Raw genomic sequence first — 17,039 nt, forward strand, 5'->3', positions numbered from 1 at the left:
TTTTTATTATACACATTTTTCAAGACTGGAGTCTTTCAACATCATCTCTTCTTCTTTCTCCTTTTTTATTTTACAGGCAGACCAACCATTGATCTGGAGACTCATGACATTGTTGTCATTGAAGGCGAAAAGTTACATATTCCTGTTCCCTTCAGAGCTGTGCCAGCCCCAACCATTACTTGGCATAAGGATGGCAAAGAACTCAAAGCAAATGACAGATTAACAATGAAAAGTGATTATACCTCTGCACACATTGAAGTGCCCAAGAGTGTCCATGCTGATGCTGGCATTTATACCATTACACTTGAAAATAAACTGGGCTCAACAACTGGTTCTGTCAATGTCAAAGTCATAGGTAATAATCATTCTTTGAAAGAACATCATACATTCTGGTCATATTACAAAAACAAGTGTGAAGTATAAATATGAATGAGCTCCTTTTCTGACAATGATCAGTCCTTCTGTCCATTCCATCCCAAAACCAAATTACCCTTTAGACTATTTCTCCCCCAAAAGGTTCTCAGGTTCTAAAGAGTGAATTTGATTAAACTGTGTCAGAGAAACCTTATTAAGTAATGAGTGATATACTAATTTTAATGAAATAATAAAACTCAATAAAGATGAGAAAGTATTTTTTCTAGAATATAGGAATTCACATAGAAAATATTTCCAATTTTTACTATGTTGATTATAATAATGATTATTAATATTATTTGAAATAGGCCTTCCTGGACCATGCAAAGATATCAAAGCAAGTGATATAACCAAAAGTTCATGCAAGTTAACATGGGAGCCTCCAGAATATGATGGTGGCAGTCCAATTCTTCACTATGTCCTGGAACGTAGAGAAGCTGGCAGGCGAACATATATACCTGTGATGTCTGGTGAAAACAAACTCTCTTGGACTGTAAAAGATCTTATACCAAATGGTGAATACTTCTTCAGAGTGAAGGCTGTGAATAAAATTGGTGGAGGCGAATATATTGAACTGAAAAATCCAGTCATTGCTCAAGATCCAAAGCGTAAGTTTTAGCACAGATGGGTGCTAGAAAGGATTCAATGTACCTTTTTTATTTTAACAAAATGGATTTTTTTTATTAAAATGATATAATCTTTTCATCCCACAGAGCCCCCAGATCCACCTGTTGATGTTGAGGTTCATAACCCCACAGCAAAGGCAATGACTCTAACATGGAAACCACCTTTGTATGATGGAGGAAGCAAGATAATGGGTTATATCATAGAGAAAATAGCTAAGGGTGAAGAGAGATGGAAGAGATGCAATGACTTTTTGGTTCCTGTTTTAACATACACAGTGAAAGATCTTGAGGAAGGAAAGGAATATCAATTCCGTGTACGAGCTGAAAATGCTGCTGGCATCAGTGAGCCTTCCCGTGCCACTCCTCCAGTCAAAGCTGTGGATCCTATTGGTAAATTTAGTTTGTTGGATTTATGTCTTCTCTACTATAAACTGAGAATAAATTAATAACTAAAAGTAAAACTATATATTTTTTTTAATTTATTACAGATGCACCAAAAGTTATCCTGAGAACAAGCCTCGAAGTTAAGAGAGGTGATGAAATCTCACTTGATGCAATGGTTTCTGGGTCACCTTATCCAACTATTACTTGGTTAAAGGATGAGGAAGTTATTAGACCAGAGGAAATTAAAAGGCGTCCAGCAACAGTGGTTAGGAGGAAGAAAGGTGAAGTTCAAGAAGAAGAACCATACGTCCTGTCTCTGACAGAACGCCTGAGCATTGACAACAGCAAACAAGGAGAATCTCAGCTACGTGTTCGTGATTCTCTTCGACCTGATCATGGCATGTATATGATCAAAGTGGAAAATGATCATGGCACCGCCAAAGCTCCCTGTGTCGTCAGTGTGCTAGGTAGGCATTTCAAAGTGCTATTCTTCTAACTGGCAATCTGTACCAAAAATGTAGTGGAAACTAAGGTAACCAATGGAGAAATAATCTCAATCATGAATGATTAGGAGAAAAAAATTTTCACAATCTCATTTCTCTACTAAAATGATTGCAAAAATCAAATTACACTTTACTCAAACCTTCCTACTATTTCAGCACTATTCTCTGAAAGGAGGTATTGGGGATAGAAGATCTACTGGACAAATGATAAGCTAACAATTATAGTTGTGACTGCAGTCACTCATTAAAATTATTTGAAATTCTTGTTTTCAATTTAAATATTAGATACACCGGGGCCTCCAATCAACTTTGTATTTGAAGATGTAAGAAAGAATTCAGTCGTCTGTAAATGGGAACCTCCACTTGATGATGGTGGCAGTGAAATCATAAACTATACTTTGGAAAAGAAAGAAAAGACAAAATCTGATGCAGACTGGATTGTAGTTACTTCCACACTCCGGCACTGCAAATATACTGTACCTAAACTGATTGAAGGAAAAGAATACGTCTTCCGTGTGAGGGCTGAAAATAGATTTGGGCCAGGACCACCATGTGTTTCAAAACCACTGTTGGCTAAAGATCCATTTGGTAATATTTTATTAATATTTATCTACTATTCTTACCATATATTTGGTATTAGCATTAATTGATCTAGGTAGTAAAATTGATTCTTTGTGAAATATCAGTGATGTCACAAGTAATTTTTATTTTGTTTTGTGTTTCAGAACCACCTGATGCACCAGATAAGCCTCTTGTTGAAGAGGTTACTAGTAATAGCATGGTAGTAAAATGGAATGAACCTAAAGATAATGGAAGCCCCATCATAGGCTACTGGCTTGAAAAACGTGAGGTCAATAGTACTCACTGGTCTCGTGTCAATAGAAGTCTTATAAATTCTTTGAAAACTAAAGTGGATGGTCTTTTGGAAGGACTGACCTATGTCTTCAGAGTATGTGCTGAAAATGCAGCTGGTCCTGGAAAGTTTAGTCCACCATCTGATCCCCAGACAGCAAGGGATCCAATTTGTAAGTAATTTCTTATTCAACTGGGGAAGGAGGTAAGGGGAGGAAGTAGAGTGGGGGAGAAGGGAGTAAATACACACATATTTGCACATATCATGTATTATATTATGTAATGTTGCATGTGAATATGTGGATATAAAAACCATATATGTGTAAATAAATACAATATAGGAAAATGCTTTAAAACAGTTAGTGAGTTTTGATAATTGTACCTTTTCTAGCACCACCTGGACCACCAGTTCCAAGAGTGACTGACACAAGTACTACTACTATTGAATTAGAATGGGAACCCCCAGCTTACAATGGCGGTGGGGAAATCATCGGCTATTTTGTTGATAAGCAATTGGTTGGTACAAATGAATGGTCACGTTGTACAGAGAAAATGATCAAGATCCGCCAGTATACAGTCAAAGAGATCCGAGAAGGTGCTGACTACAAACTTCGTGTGAGTGCAGTCAATATCGCAGGTGAAGGACCACCTGGGGAAACTGAACCTGTCACAGTAGCTGAACCTCAAGGTAATAACGCTTCATCTTCAGAACTTCAGAATTTCCCCTGTGGGTGAGTGAAGTTTCTGTGTTTCATGTGTCATTGTTCTCTTCCAACAGAGCCTCCACATGTGGAACTGGATGTTTCTGTCAAGGCTGGAATCCAGATAATGGCTGGGCAAACTCTGAAAATTCCAGCTACTGTTACTGGACGCCCTATTCCTACCAAAGTATGGACCATAGAAGAAGGAGAACTGGATAAAGATCGTGTTGTCATAGATAATGTGGGAACTAAATCTGAGCTAATTATCAAAAATGCATTGAGAAAAGATCATGGAAGATATGTGATCACTGCTACCAACAGCTGTGGTTCCAAATTTGCAGCAACCAGAGTTGAAGTTTTCGGTAAGAAATATTTCATGGATTTTTCTAGAGATAAATTCTTCTATATACATTTTGCCCATTTTTTTCTTATGCAAAATATTTCCTTTTTCAGATGTTCCTGGTCCAGTTCTTGACCTTAAACCTGTTGTAACAAACAGGAAGATGTGTCTGCTTAACTGGTCTGATCCAGCAGATGATGGAGGCAGTGAAATCACAGGCTTCATTATAGAAAGAAAAGATGCCAAAATGCACACTTGGAGACAACCAATAGAGACAGAGCGATCTAAATGTGACATCACAGGTCTTCTTGAAGGACAAGAATATAAGTTCCGTGTTATAGCTAAGAACAAGTTTGGTTGTGGCCCACCTGTTGAAATAGGACCAATCCTTGCAGTTGATCCACTAGGTAAATTTTTCTTTATTTATAAATAGAAATACATTGAATAATCTTTGCTTCTGTGCACATTAGTTAGCTTTATATTTTTAAATCTTCATCAGTCAGAATTTCTATAGGATCATAATACTATTGGTAGTTAATTCATTATATTTGCCATAATTTCAAAATAACTGTCTTAAAGTAAGCATAACTTGTTCGGCCTTATAAAATAGCAAAACATATTCTTCTGATGCCTAGCAGTTCCCTAGGCATATCCCTAGGAGTATGTGGAGTACTTTTGGAAACTGAATTAACTCTATGAGCCAGTAGAATGTATTGGAATGCTAATTAGCCATATCATTCTAGTAACCTAAAAGAGTTAACATAATTTTCAAAAATATTTGGTGCATATTCAGGGAGAACAGGAGCTTATCATGCAACAATGAGGTTCTTTCTCAAATTCAGATTTCTGACAGTATCATTTTCTTTCAACCCCATTTTCCATGCAATCAAACCTCCCTCACTTTAAGAATAGGCTAACATTGGGAGGTTAAAAGTAGGAGGGAGGATGGGTAACAAAAGCAAAGAAAAAAACTGAAGAATGGAAGGTAAATCTAAGAGAAAACTTTATAGGGTCTGTTAGATAATAATATAATGTAGAAATAAAACATGCTGTTAACATACATACATGCCAATGGTCATTAATACTTTGATTATGTTCCAAATCAAAATCTCTGAAGAAAACTCTCCCTTAAAAGAGCATCTGGGGCTCCTCCTGAAAAGTGAAAAAGTAGAGAAGCCAAATCTAAGCCTTGACTATTATGGAAGAAGGCTTCTGCAGAGAACTTAGGTCAAGATACGTTCAAACACTTCACCTGAATACTTAGTGGTCTTCCAGTTTGTATTAGTGAAGAGAGTACCCCCAGCCAGAAGGCCACAGATTCATCCAGTTATCCTTGTTGCATCCTATCCAAGATTCTCCATTGCAGATTCAGAGCATTTGCCAGATGCACCAAAGAATAATCAATATCTGACAAGCAACTAACTTCAATTTAGCCATGCATTCTTTTTCTTCTTCCTTGTCAGGCGTTCATAGGGGGCTTGGGATCAAGAAACAGAAAGACCTGAGTTCAAATACCGCCCTAGATACTTTCTTGCTGTGTGACTCTGTACAAGTCACTTTATCTGTCTAGGCCTCAGTTCCTTCTGTAAAATGGGGAAATTGGATCAATGACCTCTTAAGGCTTTTTCTAGCTCCAAATATATGATCCTAGGATACTAAAACTGCAGGTGATATATCATAGATGGATACTATTCACTATCCATACCCATTTCAAAATTATGAAAAGTAAGATAGCTTATATACATAACTACTTGTCTTCCCCCATTAGAATGTAATCTCCTTGAAGTTAAGGACTGTTACATTTTTGTATTTGTGCTTAGCGTAGCACTTTTTTTAGTCAATAAGCATTTATTGAGCATTTACCATCCTGTGCTAAGGATGGGAGATACAAAGAAATGTAAAAGACATAGTAAGAGCTATATGTGTGTGTGTGTGTGTGTGTGTGAAATTGAATTATTTGAAAGTGATACTAACTATTCAGAGAACTATACAGTCTTCCTTCACTGAATCTTATGAAGACCAAAAATTTTCCAGAAACAGTAAAAATCCAAATTGCATAGCAAAACATAAATATCCCAATGACACTTTTGTTTTTTGTTAGTATCCTAAGCTGATATGTGCAGAAAATAAAATATCTATAATTATTCCAACTGCTTTAGTCATTAAATCATGAATCTAGTTTATTAATTTTGGAAAAACTCAGGAGTAAATATAATAGTGAAGAAATTACATAAGTTAATATACCAAATTAAAGTGAACTGAAATGTTATTTGATATATATGAGTGCATATCCTGTGCTTGGCATTTTAACCTATTTGTGGTTCCAGGTCCTCCAACATCACCTGAGAGGCTCACATACACAGAAAGGACTAAGTCTACTATCACCCTTGACTGGAAACCTCCTCGAACTGATAATGGTAGTCCTATTCAAGGATATATTATTGAAAAGAGACGACATGACAAACCCGATTTTGAAAGAGTTAACCAACGACTCTGCCCAACCACATCTTTCTTGGTGGAAAATCTGGATGAACACCAAATGTATGAATTCCGTGTCAAAGCAGTCAATGCCATTGGTGAAAGTGAACCATCTCTGCCTCTTAATGTAGTCATACAAGATGATGAAGGTATGATCACTCAGTACAGTTTTATAATTTGGTTCATAAACATACTTGTCTTAATTTTATGGTTATTCTCCAAAGTAAGCAAAACTCCTTATACATTTCTATTTGCCTTCCCAGTTCCTCCAACTATTAAACTGCGACTCAAGGTCAGAGGAGATACTATCAAAGTGAAGGCGGGAGAACCTGTTAACATTCCCGCAGATGTGACAGGCCTTCCAATGCCTAAGATTGAATGGTCCAAGGATGAAAAAGTAATTGAAAAGCCCACAGATGAGCTTCAGATTACCAAGGAAGAAGTATCTAGAAGTGAAGCTAAGACAGAACTTAGTATTCCCAAGGCTGTTCGAGGTGACAAAGGCACTTACACCGTTACTGCCTCTAATCGTCTTGGCACAGTATTCCGCAATGTTCATGTTGAAGTATATGGTAAGTGTTTGTCTATAGAATGTCAAGAGATAATTTGATGGCCATTTATATAGTTTATTCTGTCTCATCTTACTTGCCATCTCCCATACAAATGGGTCCATGGGTCTGGTACCTCAGAGACCCTAGCTTCCTTCAAAGCCACAACTCAGTATCACCTCCTACCTTTTCATGACTCCCTTTTCCATTCCTCATCAGTTATTTGACTCTCTCTAGAGCTTGGAATTAAATTTTATTTATTTCTATATATATTACATTTAATTGCATATTTAATAGTGTGCCCTATTTATACTATAGTCAAAAGAAAAGTTTAGAAGAGGCAAAACAAAAAATAAAACATCAATGGGAAGTCCTTTCAGTCATAATGTTTTGCCTTGGAAAGTATCAAGGCTTGAGTAGCTCAACTGCCTATGGAAATGTCAGGAATGATAATGAACTTGTCCCACGTTAGAGAATGCCTCCATACTTTTGTCCTCAGCCTCTCATTTGGATAAACTACAGCAAATATCTGGGAAAGATAACTTCCTTGTTACCACCAAAAACAAGTGGAATCCTTCCCAAAAGGAATCCCTTCTGAAGGAGGAAGTATTTTATCAGGGCATAGTTTTACATGCATATGTTATACCCTTCATTAGAATGTAAGTTTGTAGAGGTCATTTTCATTTTTGTCATTGTATCCCCAGGGTCTTGCACATGATAAATATTTAATAAATGATTATTGAAATGTTTTCTTTCAGATCGTCCATCTCCACCAAGAAACCTTGCTGTGGTTGATATCAAAGCTGAATCTTGCTACTTAACATGGGATGCCCCTCTAGATAATGGTGGCAGTGAAATCACCCATTATGTCATTGACAAGCGTGATGCAAGTAGGAAGAAAACTGAATGGGAAGAGGTCACCAATACTGCAGTGGAAAGAAGATATGGGGTAATCCTTTCTGGGCACCATTTCATATACATTAAAATTACTAATGGCTAAACAAGTGGCATTCTAGTGTCCCTTAGAATTTAATGATTAATCCTCCAAAATTTAAAAAATTTTGTTATTGAAGCAGCAGAGTAACATGGCTGTTTAAATATTCTTTGAAGATGAAGTTTATACAAGAGCTCTTGACATCATCCCTTTTTACAGATAAGCCAGAAAGCATAGAAAACACAAATAAAGCATAGAAAATACAAATGCTTTTTGTTAAAGTATGACTTCCTCTTTCCTCACTTTGCCACATATAATTATTTTTGCTGTTCATAGTTTGCCATCTATGTAAAGAATTTAACTTCTGGCCCAAGATGCTGAAAGAGATCCAAAAGGTCTGAGGTAGCAAACCACTGCCCTAGGGCCAGTTTTGGCCTAAGGGCCAAAAAGTGTTTTTACATTTTAAAACAAAATTTTAATGTATTTTAAAATGTAAAAATTATTCTTAATTTCTAGGCTTGCAAAATAGATTGCTGGGGTTGGTGGGTATGTTGGCCCCTGCAAAAATGATCATCTGGCATTTTATTTCTAAGTTATAAAGGTAAAATATGAATTGAATTTAATTCAGTATAATGCTTAAACACAAAAAACAAATTTCTGTCTTCTAGGTCTGGAAGCTTATTCCAAATGGTCAATATGAGTTCAGAGTAAGGGCAGTGAATAAATATGGAACTAGTGATGAATGCAAATCTGATAAAGTGGTCATTCAAGATCCCTATCGTACTCCTGGACCTCCAGGAAAACCCAAAGTTTTAGAGCGTACCAAAGGATCAATGATGGTGAGCTGGACACCTCCTTTAGACAATGGTGGGTCTCCAATTACTGGCTATTGGTTGGAGAAGAGAGAAGAAGGAGGCTCCTATTGGTCACGTGTTAGCAGAGCACCAATAACAAAAATAGGATTGAAAGGTGTGGAATTTAATGTTCCACGATTGATTGAAGGCGTTAAATACCAATTCAGAGCACTGGCAATAAATGCAGCTGGAGTTGGCCCTCCCAGTGAACCATCAGATCCCGCTGTAGCAGGAGACCCTATATGTAAGTATGCCTGGAATTGTGTAAGATAATTGGTATGTCTTTAAGGGGCACAATTATTTAGTGGGCAACTTTGTGATTATTTTCTCAAAATATTTCTTGAATTAAAATAATTCATATTTTAAAAGAATAACTGAACAGTATTTTCATCTATACATAGCAAAAACCCCACAAATTTACAAGGACTATTAAAAAATAAAATACAGAAGTAAAAGGCACAAATGACCAAATTGAATCTAAATTATTACAGATGAAGTAATCAAAGAATATAGATGCTGAATACTTATCCTTTTTAATCATGTAATAGTTAATTAGGGAGAACGTCATCTTTTTTGTTAGAAAAAAAGGAAAGGAAATTTTCTATTGAAATAACATTCAACAAAGAACTCAACAATCATAAATTACCGGCAGTATGCATAGAATTTTGCTAAGCTAATAGAGAAGATACCAAATTTAAATTAGTCAAATTCTTGAAATCATGGAGCTTACAATCACATAAAGGGATTACACAATATAAATAACTATTATAAACAATGATGCATACTGAGAGTGTTAGAGATAGGGATTGATTACTTTACATTTATGCTACATATCTTGTATGTATGTAGTATTTGCATATTTTGTCCCCCATTAGAATTTGAACTTTTTGAGATTGGGAATCATGTTTTTGGCCTTCTTTGTGTATTAGCTGGCATAAAATAAACATTTAATAAATGCTTGTTGATTGAGTGTGAACAGAAAGTCATTATCACAAAAAAGCATCAAAGATGGATTCATTGAGAAAGCATCTCAATGATGCCATTAAGCTGGCTTTTAAAAAGGAGTTAGGAACTCAACTGTCAAAGGTGACTTTGAGTATGGGGGTAACTATGAACAAATAATTGCATCCTTGGGGGCTTCAGCTTATATATCTATAAAGTGCCAGTGTAGGAGCAAATGGCAAATGCATCATGGGGCAAGTTACTTAGTCTCCTCAATCCTCAACTACCCCATCTGTAAAATAAGGAGTTTGGATAAGATGGTTCTTGAGATTCCTTCTAGCCCTACATACTCTGATCCCATCTCCTATAAGGCTCTTTCCAGCTCTAAATTTTTAACATACAGGGAATATGTTCAGGGGACAGAGATTTGTCCAATATACCTGGAGAATAGTATATAGTATAAAAGGTGATAAAATAATAAGAAATAAAGTTGAGCAGTAGTATGGCATCTAATCATTAAGTTTTTTGCAATAGAATCTTCATTTTATTCAATAAATGACAATAAGCCACTTGAGATTTTTGATGATAATAGTGAGATGGCCAGATTTATAGGTAAGGAAGGTTTGGTAGCAGTAGGAAAAATACCTCAAGTTTGAAGTGGGAGTAGGTATAAAACAAGTGGAGGCAGAAAAATCTGTTAGAAAACTATTGTATTATGACTAAATATTTCAAACATTTACAGAATGTAACCATATTTTATCAAAAAAGTCTTACTCAGCTACTGGATCCAATCAACAATCAAATATTCTCAATTCCTGAATGAATATTAAACACATTATTTTGGATAAATTTAAAATAATTTATACATAAACCCTTGGTTATTGAGATACTTTGCCATTTAAAGTACATTGTTTGCTTTATGACACTTTTTTAAATTCTCCTTGGACAAACTCATGAAGTATGAGAAATTGGTTTATTAAATGAAATAAATGTAAGCAGTATTCCAGGATCTTTCAAACAATAAACATTTATTAAGCTGCTATTATGTGCCTGGTAGTATGTTGAGTGATGGACATACAAAAGGAGGCATAAGACAGCCACTTCCCTCAAGGGCAAAGCAAACAATCTAATGTCAACAAGGGATAGGTTATTTTATGATTAAAAAGATAGGCATGTTCAAAGGTGGCAATATGATGATTTTTTTTTATTAAAAAATTTATAAGCAATGTAAAGAAGGCTGACTGGGGAGTAAAGAAAAAAAACCTGGTTTCAAGGTCTGCCTCTGTAACATAACAAATATGTCATAAGGGGCAAGTTAAAATCTATCAGTGCCAGAAGTGACATTATTAAGATTATAAATTGTAGAGGGATCACAGATTTGTATCAGTACAGAGAGATCTTACTCTAGGAGTTCCCTACACTTCTGAAATTATAACAAATGATTAAATTAAATTAAATTTTCAGGGAATATGTTATGGAATTTACTTCTCAAGAGATTCTATAAAATAGGATAGGTATTTAATGATGTGGGTAATAACAGCTGAAATTCATAAAGCACTTTAATATTTCACAAAATATTTTATCTTTTATTATACTTGACTCATGAAAACACTTTTAAGTAGATCTTGTGGGTATTATTAAATCCATTTTTCACATAAAGAAATTAAGGCTCAATGGAGATAAGTGATCTATAGTCATGTGGCAATTAATTATCACAAGCAGATTCTAATCTATGTATCATCTGTCTATATCTAACACTTTCTAAAAGACCATACTGGCTCTTTGAATGCTATGTTTTCTAGAGTCAAAGATCTGAAATATGTTGAAGCATTTTTAACATTTTTTTTTGTTTTTAAACTGTTAGTGAAAATGGGTTATTACTTTTATGTCTTCTCTAAGAATAATTTCTTCTCTTTTATTATTCTCTTTCTTCAGAATACAAAAATTATGTATGAGCATTTATAAGAAATCTTATTTGTTGTATATATCCAGCCCACACTCACTATTCAAATTTGATTTGGTTTTCCTTTTTTCCATTGTTTTTAGTTCCACCTGGTCCACCTTCATGCCCAGAAGTCAAAGACAGAACTAAATCAAGCATAACCCTAGCATGGAAACCTCCAGCCAAGGATGGTGGTAGTCCAATCAAAGGATATATTGTTGAAATGCAAGAGGAAGGCACTACTGACTGGAAAAAAGTAAATGAACCAGACAAACTTCTGACTACCTGTGAATGTGTTGTACCTAATTTGAAAGAACTCAGAAAATACCGATTCAGGGTAAAAGCTGTAAATGATGCAGGAGAATCTGAACCCAGTGGAACAACTGGAGAGATACCTGCCACTGATATTCAAGGTACTGGTGCCAAATTAGCATAAGTAGTTCATGTGATAATGCCTTTGTTAATAATGGGTAGAGAGTTCCCCAAATGGATTAAATACCTTTGTGTTATTTATGATATTTACAGAAGCTCCAGAGGTTTTCATTGACATTGGAGCCCAGGACTGTTTGGTTTGCCGTGCTGGGTCACAAATCAAGATTCCAGCTGTAATTAAGGGACGCCCAACACCAAAATCATCTTGGGAGTTTGAAGGAAAAGCAAAAAAGACAGCAAAGGTAAAAACAAAAGTTTCATAATCCAAAAAAAAAAAAAACCCCGTGCTTATAACAAGCACATCTGCTACATGTAATTATTATTCTTTTCTAACAGGATGGTGTTCACAATATACCTGAAGATGCCCAGGTAGGATAATTAAAAATTTTATAATACCAATTTTAAAATTTGGCACCATGGTAATTGCGTAAAATGCCTAAATATGAATTGCTTTCTTAATATAGCTTGAAACTGCTGAAAACTCTTCAGTGATTATTATTAATGACTGCAAACGAGAACACTCAGGCAAATATAGCATTACCGCCAAGAACAAAGCAGGACAAAAAACTGCAAATTGCAGAGTTAAAGTCATGGGTAAGACTTTAAAATTCAAATTTATCAAATTAAAATGATTGGCTTTTTTGAGGTATTTCAGTGAAATCATTTATATATTATCTTTTGCAATCAACAGATGTACCAGGGCCACCCAAAGACCTGAAGGTCAGCGACATTACAAGGAGCAGTTGTAAACTTTCATGGAAGATGCCAGATGATGATGGTGGAGACAGAATCAAAGGCTATGTTATAGAGAAAAGAACTGTTGATGGGAAAGCCTGGACAAAAGTTAATCCAAACTGTGGCAGTACCTCATTTGTAGTACCTGACCTCATGTCTGAACAACAATATTTCTTCCGAGTGCGTGCTGAAAACCGCTTTGGTATTGGTGCACCTGTAGAAACTATCCAAAGGACCACTGCTAGAGATCCAATATGTACGTTTTAATCTCAATAGAATATTTTAAAACTTACATTGAAGCTATTTTCTCACAACCAAAATGTGGTGTTATATTTTTGTCTCATTTTTATTTTTAAAGATCCTCCTGATCCACCCATTAAGCTCAAGATTGGCCTTATTACCAAGGACACAGTGAGTCTGACGTGGAAGCCTCCAAAAAATGATGGTGGTGCTCCTGTCACACACTACATTGTTGAGTGCCTTGCATGGGATCCTACTGGGAAAAAGAAAGAAGCATGGAAACAATGTAATAAACGAGATGTAGAAGAAACTAAATTTACTGTGGAGGACCTCATAGAAGGTGGAGAATATGAATTCCGAGTCAAAGCTGTCAATGAAGCAGGAGTTAGCAGACCTTCAGCTACAGTTGGTCCCGTCATTGTGAAAGATCAGACATGTAAGTTTGGAGGAAGCTAAGATACTTTTTCATTTAATACTTTTCTAGCTTTTAATAATTGTTTTAATGAGTGACTTCATTGGAAAGAATATTAGAAGTCAGGGTGCACCCTCCCTCATTGACTCTTATTAGAATCTGGGCATATCATTAAATTTTATTTTTTCCAACTGTTAAATGATATTGTCATATTTGCTTGTATAGTCATATAGTTTCTTTTCTTCCATTCAAAGGAAGTTATTCTGGTTTTCTTTAGCGTAATTTCTTCTTTAGTAGATTATTATGGCTGTTAGGATTCACAGGGACATTACTAAAGATTTGATAAGAACAATTAATGTACAAATATTCTGAGCATTTTCCAAACCACACCCTTGTAAGGTAATGGTAATGTTATTATCCTTGTTTTATGGTGGAGGAAACAGTCTATCAGAGAGTGATTTACCAAGGCCATTAGTAAAGCATCTGAAATAGAATTTTAAATTAGGCCTACTTACTCTGAGTCAAGTACTCCATACACTATGCTCTATTGCCTTTTATAACTAAAATTGCCATAACTAATAACTGTCTTGGGCACCATAGTGTTTATTCACACTGCTTCCCTCTTTCCACATTCTCTACTGTATCCAGGCTTACATTACATCTAAGTGAAATATAAAATTGCCCTAAATCACATTTCTTCAGAGAAGAAATAAATAATGAACATAGCAATTCCCCTCATAAAGCTGCATCCATATAACAGATTTTTAGACATACTCTAAATCACTGTTTCTTATAGCTGCCATAGACCACTTTTATTAGAACATGGCTTTTGTTAGGGATGAAGCCAAATGTGAAATTAAGCAAATGTCTTAATTTTTCATAACAATTTTTCTTCTTTTCTGATCTAGGCCCACCTTCAATTGATCTAAAAGAATTTATGGAGGTTGAAGAAGGAACAGATGTTAGTATTGTGGCTAAAGTTAAAGGAGTGCCCTTCCCTACTTTAACATGGTTTAAAGCCCCTCCGAAGAAATCTGATGAAAAAGCTCCTATTGTATATGACCATCATATCAACAAGCTTGTGGTTGATGATACTTGCACCTTAGTGATTCCACAATCTCGTAGGAGTGATACTGCCCTGTATACACTTACAGCTGTAAATAATCTGGGAACAGCATCAAAAGAGATGAGATTGAATGTTCTTGGTAAATATGAAATAGTTTGTATATAATGCATATAAATGTACTACTCATTTGATCTTTAAATTTAAATGCATTTGGGGAATTAATTACTCTTCCAAATTCTCATTTTAGGTCGTCCTGGACCTCCAGTAGGACCCATAAAATTCGAATCCATTTCAGCTGATCAAATGACTTTATCTTGGCTTCCACCTCTAGATGATGGTGGGTCCAAGATTACAAATTATGTTATTGAGAAAAGAGAAGCTAATAGGAAAACGTGGGTACATGTTTCCAGTGAACCTAAGGAATGTACATATACAATCCCCAAATTACTTGAGGGCCATGAATATGTATTCCGTATAATGGCACAAAATAAATATGGTATTGGTGAGCCTCTTGACAGTGAACCAGAAACAGCAAGAAATCTGTTCTGTAAGTATAACACCATTTTCACATGCAAAAACCTTTTTGTGTATTTTCACATTTTCTTACAAACTCATGTAACTTTTCCACAGCTGTTCCTGGAGCTCCTGACAAGCCAACTGTGAGCAGTGTAAAACGTGACTGCATGACTGTCAACTGGGAGGAGCCAGAATATGATGGAGGCTCTCCCGTGACGGGCTACTGGCTAGAAATGAAGGATACCACATCAAAGAGATGGAAGCGAGTCAACCGGGATCCTATCAAAGCTATGACTTTAGGAGTTTCTTATAAAGTGACAGGCCTCATTGAAGGTTCAGACTATCAGTTCCGAGTCTATGCTATTAATGCTGCTGGAGTTGGCCCTCCAAGCCTGCCATCTGACCCAGTGACAGCTAGAGATCCAATTGGTAAATACTTAAACATTCAGTTTTTAATTTATCAGATGTTTAATGAAGAAATAAACTAATATAATGGTTCTTTCTAGCCCCACCAGGTCCTCCGTTTCCCAAAGTGACTGACTGGACCAAATCATCTGTAGACTTGGAATGGACTCCCCCATTAAAAGATGGAGGATCTAAAATTACTGGATATATTGTTGAATACAAAGAAGAAGGAAAGGAAGAATGGGAAAAGGTAAGTAAAATTTGATATTTTGGGTTTTTTTATTAGTATTTATTAGTAATAATAATTACTAAAAGAATTATTAAAATGTTAATTTTTAAACTTTTTTTTTTACTAAAAAAAAAAAACTCAGGCCAAAGATAAGGAAGTAAGAGGAACAAAACTTGTAGTACCTGGATTAAAAGAAGGTGCATTCTACAAATTTAGAGTTAGAGCAGTCAATATTGCTGGCATTGGAGAACCTGGAGAAGCTACTGACATTATTGAAATGAAGGACAGAATTGGTAACTATTATTTTATGATTAACATGCCTGAATTTTATTTTAAAGTTGAAATATATTTCCAGTGAAAAACATTTTAATTTGCCTTTTTCTTCTCTTAGTTGTTCCTGACCTTCAGCTTGATGCTAGTGTCAGAGATAGAATTGTGGTCCATGCTGGTGGGGTGATTCGTATTATAGCCTATGTATCTGGAAAGCCACCTCCCACAGTGACCTGGAACATGAATGAAAGAGCATTACCAGAAGAAGCAAACATTGAAACAACAGCCATTAGCTCATCTATGGTCATCAAGAACTGCAAGAGAAGTCATCAGGGTGTCTACTCTCTTCTTGCTAAAAATGCAGGTGGAGAAAGAAAGAAGACGATTATTGTTGATGTGTTAGGTAAGGAAGCCCAAATTTATTCATTCTATATTCTGTATAAAATTATTTTATTGTTATTTTAGTAAGTATGAGTATTTATCAGAAAATACCTACATATATAGGGCTTATAAATTCTGAAACAGGATATGTTAACTATTTAGTTCATTTTACTTGAAAACAGTCACATGATAGTGAAACAGATTCTTTGCTTAGAAAGCAGGAAATTAAAAATCTCAATGACCCTAGTCTACAATAGCACCCTGACTAATGTAGTTTGCGAGAAGCAAGAAAGACAGTAGTCTCCAAACAACTACCAGCACCTGTTCCAAAATATTTCATTTAAATATGTTTAAGCATACAAAAAATAACCCCCAAAAATTCTTAGAAATATAAATATTAGACTTTAACTTCTTCACAAAAAACCTTTTCAATTGTCTTTAAAAAGGGTTACAAAAAGTAATAAGCTAGATATCGATCTGAAATTCTCTTTTAATGTAATAATTTTTCTTCTTTTATTATCAGATGTTCCAGGTCCAGTTGGAATTCCATTCCTTTCTGACAACCTAACCAATGATTCCTGCAAATTGACATGGTTTTCTCCAGAAGATGATGGTGGATCACCTATCACCAACTATGTCATTGAAAAGCGAGAAGCTGATCGCAGAGCTTGGACCCCTGTAACTTATACAGTGACAAGGCATAATGCTACAGTGCAAGGACTGATTCAAGGAAAAGCCTACTTTTTCCGCATTGCTGCTGAAAATAGCATTGGCATGGGCCCATTTGTTGAGACACAAAATGAACTTGTCATCAGAGATCCAATGAGTAAGTAAT

General features: G+C 35.5%; 1 protein-coding gene across 3 annotated transcripts in view; it reads left to right on the top strand.

The window, feature by feature from the left end:
• TTN (titin) overlaps positions 1–17,039 on the top strand; it is a 324,196-nt gene that overhangs the window by 235,558 nt on the left and 71,599 nt on the right. For all 3 annotated transcript variants that reach the window (XM_031960390.1, XM_031960391.1, XM_031960392.1), the window contains 26 exons: positions 77–355; positions 723–1,022; positions 1,128–1,430; positions 1,529–1,891; positions 2,213–2,515; positions 2,653–2,952; positions 3,171–3,467; positions 3,558–3,842; positions 3,934–4,227; positions 6,148–6,447; positions 6,562–6,870; positions 7,605–7,795; positions 8,449–8,878; positions 11,623–11,931; positions 12,044–12,192; positions 12,287–12,319; positions 12,415–12,544; positions 12,642–12,941; positions 13,044–13,361; positions 14,246–14,542; positions 14,651–14,950; positions 15,034–15,348; positions 15,426–15,574; positions 15,696–15,846; positions 15,945–16,226; positions 16,728–17,030. In XM_031960390.1, the coding sequence (XP_031816250.1) occupies positions 77–355; positions 723–1,022; positions 1,128–1,430; positions 1,529–1,891; positions 2,213–2,515; positions 2,653–2,952; positions 3,171–3,467; positions 3,558–3,842; positions 3,934–4,227; positions 6,148–6,447; positions 6,562–6,870; positions 7,605–7,795; positions 8,449–8,878; positions 11,623–11,931; positions 12,044–12,192; positions 12,287–12,319; positions 12,415–12,544; positions 12,642–12,941; positions 13,044–13,361; positions 14,246–14,542; positions 14,651–14,950; positions 15,034–15,348; positions 15,426–15,574; positions 15,696–15,846; positions 15,945–16,226; positions 16,728–17,030 (6,990 nt within the window). The remainder of the gene's footprint in view (positions 1–76; positions 356–722; positions 1,023–1,127; positions 1,431–1,528; positions 1,892–2,212; positions 2,516–2,652; positions 2,953–3,170; positions 3,468–3,557; positions 3,843–3,933; positions 4,228–6,147; positions 6,448–6,561; positions 6,871–7,604; positions 7,796–8,448; positions 8,879–11,622; positions 11,932–12,043; positions 12,193–12,286; positions 12,320–12,414; positions 12,545–12,641; positions 12,942–13,043; positions 13,362–14,245; positions 14,543–14,650; positions 14,951–15,033; positions 15,349–15,425; positions 15,575–15,695; positions 15,847–15,944; positions 16,227–16,727; positions 17,031–17,039) is intronic.

This window comes from Sarcophilus harrisii, chromosome 3 (assembly GCF_902635505.1).
Source record: "Sarcophilus harrisii chromosome 3, mSarHar1.11, whole genome shotgun sequence".
NCBI classification, from domain to species: Eukaryota; Metazoa; Chordata; class Mammalia; order Dasyuromorphia; family Dasyuridae; genus Sarcophilus; species Sarcophilus harrisii.